Raw genomic sequence first — 5000 nt, 5'->3', positions numbered from 1 at the left:
GCTAATAGATGTATGCAGCATGTTAATGAATGTGTCATAGATAATCAACTGGAAAAATTTGTTTTGCAGATGGTCTAAGATATCTGCATGAATATTAGCTACACCTTCCACATGTATGAGCAATACTTCAGTTCTTCCCTTCCCTAGCACTAAGTACTGTTTCAAACTTTTTACCTGCAGTTATGTACCTTATATGCATACATGTTAATTTACCTTTCGACATTTGAAAGGTTCTACAACATGTAACTGTTCAATAACATGAATCAGTATATGCTTATATATATTAATCTATGTAAACAATATTATATATCCATTACAGCCAGTCTTACTAATCAGTTTTGCACTAGGGGTTCAACAGGATGTTTGATATCACCCCAATTATGTAACCCTGCACTCACCAGAGTTGGGAACAACTATACACACACACACGTGTGTGTGTGTGTCTGTGTGTATGTATATGTATATATATTTATGTGTGTGTGTCTGTGTTTGTCCCCACCCCATCGCTTGACATACACAGACACACACAATATATATATACTCATACATACACACCTAAATTTATATGCATAATATATACACAAATACAGAGATGGATTTCAATGTTCATGCATGTACTTTACAAGTACAGCTGAATAAATAAATAAATGTAATTCTCATAATTTATGAAGTAAACATAACTACATGTAAACAATTATGTAAGTACTTCTTTATAAAACTTACATACTTATATACAAAAATATTCCTACAGACATCTATATACAAGGTATATACAACCAGATATGTACATAAAAACATATATACATAAAGGTAGTTTTCTTTAAGGTATCCAATAGGCATTCAATTAGATAATAATAATAAATATAAATACATATTTATATAGGTGCAGACATGTCTCTGTGGTAAGAAGCTTGCTTTTCATCCATATGGTTCTGGGTTCAGTCCCACTGCATGGCACTTTGCTATGTGTTTTTTACAACTGCCTTGGATTGACCAAAGCTTTGTAAATGAAATTGGTAGATGGAAACTGAAAGAAACCTTTCTTATATATATATATATATATATATATATATATATTATTTAAAAGGGTTCCAACTCTGTTTTTTATGTTTTATTTATATTCTTGTAAAATTAATGTGGGATAGAGAATGTGGAATATATAATATATAATATAAAAAAAGATGGATGGTACAATGAAATGAAGTATTGAATGTCTTATTGAATATATGGAATATGTCTTATTGAATATATGAAATATTGAGTGTTCAATATAATGGATTAAATATATAAAGGCGAATACGTATTTTCTATACCTTGTGGTATTTCATCATGGCCGGTATGACAGACTGTATATAATTACCTCAGTGTGACACCAAATTGTTTCATACATATGTTTGTGTATATATATATATATATATATAATGTTTGTGTGAGTGTTGCTGTAGATGTTGGTGCCCGTGTATGTATACATGTATGTGAGAGTAATGAATGTACAGAGAATTTGGATGATATGCCATATCTGACTATGTCAAAGTTATGACAGTATATAAGGAAACTTAGTGACGTTGAGTTTAACTTTATCTTTTGTTTGATCTTATGATGTCAAATTTTATATATTGCAGTTACGAGTTGCTGTCTATGATTCAGCTGTACCATCCAAAAGAGTCACAGATATTATAACCATATATGTTGATCGAAACATGCAGGGTCCATTATTTTTAGATACACCATTTATGAGAACTGTTGATCCTAATATTGAGGTAACCTCTGAAATTATGAAATTCCAAGCAGTTGACTCTGTAGGGGTAAGAGCAAGTTTCTTTTCAGAATAGTTTGTATAATGATATATTTTATACTATTGCTGTAGTTGTAACCATTGTTTTATGTTTGAAGTGCAAATCAGACTGAATCCAGCTTTTCTTTTTGTTGATAACATAATTTACAACTTGAATATTTGGATCAGTTTAATCTTCTTTTGTGGCATTGTCATAGCAGAAATAACAACAATGATGATAATGATAATAATAGTAACGATGTTGATAATGATCATGATGATTATGATAATGGATATTGTAGTTGTTGAAAGATGAAGAAACTACGTTTTATAATGAAAGTGGCATGCCCATTTGATGTTAGAATCAAGAAAAAGGTAAAAAGAAAATTAGTATTTTATACTGACATGGAGTATGAAATCTTTGAAAGTTGGAACAAAGAAGTTAATACAATCACAATTTTACCAATTATCGTTGGGACCTTAGAAACCGTGACAAAAAAAATTGAGAGCAAACTTTGGAAAGTTAGATGTTAATTTAGGGGTACATGCAGTACAGAAAACCTATTTATTTGGCTTAACAAAATTATATTCAGTATAATATAAGAACAAACATGAATAGCAGATAAAGACTATTTTACAGAAGGGACAAAAAAAAAAATGCTCATCACGCTAGATCACAAATTGTGGTTCAGTAGGAAGCTTAATTATACCAATTACAACATCAATATTGTGTAGCAACAGAATTACGACTACTACTGTTGCTTAGACTCTATATTGTGCAGTAAATAGAGTAGTTTTCTGGCAAACAATAGATACATGGTTTGTGTTTTGTCTGTGTCTCTGATGATCTTTACAAGGTCGTGGATTGCAGAAATGTCAGGAAACAAAATACATTATGGTATGTCAAAAAATGACTTGCTTTTTGTGACCATCAACTATATTTGTGACCTTAGAAATAATATTTTATGTCATCTTTTTACGTTCTGTTTGGGGCAGTTTCGTTGTTCAATCCATAAAGTATTCTGTTCAAATCAACGAAATAAAGACCACTCAAATACTGAAGTCAATCTGCTTCACCCAATCCTTTGTAACTTTGTGACAATGTTAGAAATCATTGCTGCTATTGGATGGCGGATAGCAAAATTGATGGAAAGATCAGGCAAAGTACCTTGAGGTTTTTAGATAACATCCTTCATTTTAAGAGTTTGTATTATGCTGAAGTTGACCTTGCATTTCATTGTTCTGATGAATATACAAGCATTTGCATAATATGAGCCCATGCGTATATTATTTTATGTACAGGTTCATGCAGCAGGAGCGTGTTCAAATCTTCAAGGCATTGAGGGCTATATCAGATGTTGAAGTTACTATAAAAACCTTCCTTCTATGGTGGGATTCCTTTTAACAATAATGACTGTACTCCATCCTAATCCTAACTAAGGAGCTAAAATCTAAATAAAAAACAATCACATTAGAGAAATAGCAGTACTAAGTAGTGATGAGAAACAAACATACTTTAGGGTGGTTGAAATATATTTCTGACATGTTTTAACATTTAATGGTAAACTCACTGCATTTATTATAGTGAATAAATTCTCAATTGTGGTAAATGTAAAAACACCTTAGTTGTTCAGTATCTTCCCTAGTGAACTCTTAGGGGGATGAATTTGTCTTTAGATGTTAAAATATGTCAACAACATATTTTAAGTAATCTAAAATAGTATTATTTAAGTATTAGAATGCCTAGCTATGAAAGAAATATGAATGGAAACATATTCCTTCAATAATTGGCTGAAAAAATAGAACAGGAAGGGGGTTTCTTGCAGGCCCATTTCACTGTCAGTTGACCACTCGTCAGAGCAGACATAACTAATGTCTTCCTCTAATTGGTAGTACAAAATATTCATTTACTATACAAAGAATATATAAATTAGGCTTTCATCACAGTAGACAGCTTAATTTGTATATTTGTGCTTTTTAGCAGCTCATCATTATTTAATCAATATATATATTTTATTCGTCTGTCTTCACATTCTGAGTTCAAATTCCACTGAGGTTGACTTTGCCTTTCATCCTTTCAGGGTCGATAAATTAAGTACCAGTTGCGTACTGTGGTCGATCTAATTTGCTGCCCCCTCCCCCCTCCCCAAAAGATTTTGGGCCTTGTGCCTAGAGTAGAAAAGAATATGCATATTTTATGTGTATACTGTGTCTGAAGAGGTTTATCTTTTAGTTTTCTCTCATGTCATGGAAACAGGGTGGATAAAAGTAATTTAGCTCATATGGAATTATGGATAATATTATGGGAGAAGAAGATAAAGGAATGACAAGTGGGTAGAGGTCCTGGTTGAACTGCATACGATGCCTGATAAGTTATTTATATTTTTAGTGTTTTACTGTGTTATTTATATCTATTTATATTAAAACTTCAATATCTACTTTCATAGGATCTAATCACTTACACAATAAGCAATGAGTCTGCTGCTCAGCAATATTTCCTGGTTTTACCCCTAAATGGAAAGCTCCTACTCATTAAGTCCCTAAAAGGAATGGCCCCTACAACAATCCGTGTAAGTATTTCCTGATTTCTTTCCATTTACAAAAATTTTTTTGATCTTTTACTTGTTTCAGTAATTGTATTGTAGCCATGACAGGATGCCACCATGAAGGGTTTAGTCAACTCCAATGAATATTTTTAAAGACCTGTGCTTATTCTGTCGGTTTCTTTTGCCAAACTGCTAAGTTACAAAGACATAAACAAACCAGCAATAGATGTCAAGTGGTGGTGGTGGAAAAACACAAAGACAAACACAGGCATGTGTATGTATGTGTGTGTGTATATATATACACATATACATTGATATATGTATGTTTGTATATATATATATATGTGTGTGTGTGTGTGTGTATGTGTGTGTGCATGTATGTATGTATGTATGTATGTATGTATACACGCACACACACACACATACACACACACACACACACACACACAAAGGACCTGTCTGCCACAGCAGAATTGATATTGGTGCTGTTGCCACATTAAAAGCACCAAGTACACTCTATAGCATGGTTCACTTTAGAAAGGGTATCAAGCCATAAAAACCATGTCAGAACGGACAATGGCACCTGGTGCAGCTACTGCCTATACCAGTCACTGGAAAAACCATCCAACCCATGCCAGCATGAAAAACAGATGTTAAGTAAAGATGATGATATGTTCATA

The 5000-nt window shown here is 32.4% G+C and overlaps 1 protein-coding gene across 1 annotated transcript in view; it reads left to right on the top strand.

Annotated features, from left to right (window-relative positions):
* The window catches only part of LOC106874390 (uncharacterized), a 280957-nt gene that overhangs the window by 247614 nt on the left and 28343 nt on the right, over positions 1 to 5000 (top strand). Inside the window, exons 135-136 of the mRNA XM_052968226.1 lie at positions 1623 to 1805; positions 4222 to 4344. Coding sequence (XP_052824186.1) covers positions 1623 to 1805; positions 4222 to 4344 — 306 coding nt within the window. The remainder of the gene's footprint in view (positions 1 to 1622; positions 1806 to 4221; positions 4345 to 5000) is intronic.

Source organism: Octopus bimaculoides, chromosome 5, assembly GCF_001194135.2.
Source record: "Octopus bimaculoides isolate UCB-OBI-ISO-001 chromosome 5, ASM119413v2, whole genome shotgun sequence".
Classification (NCBI taxonomy): Eukaryota; Metazoa; Mollusca; class Cephalopoda; order Octopoda; family Octopodidae; genus Octopus; species Octopus bimaculoides.
This window is presented reverse-complemented; position numbering and strand designations above follow the sequence as displayed.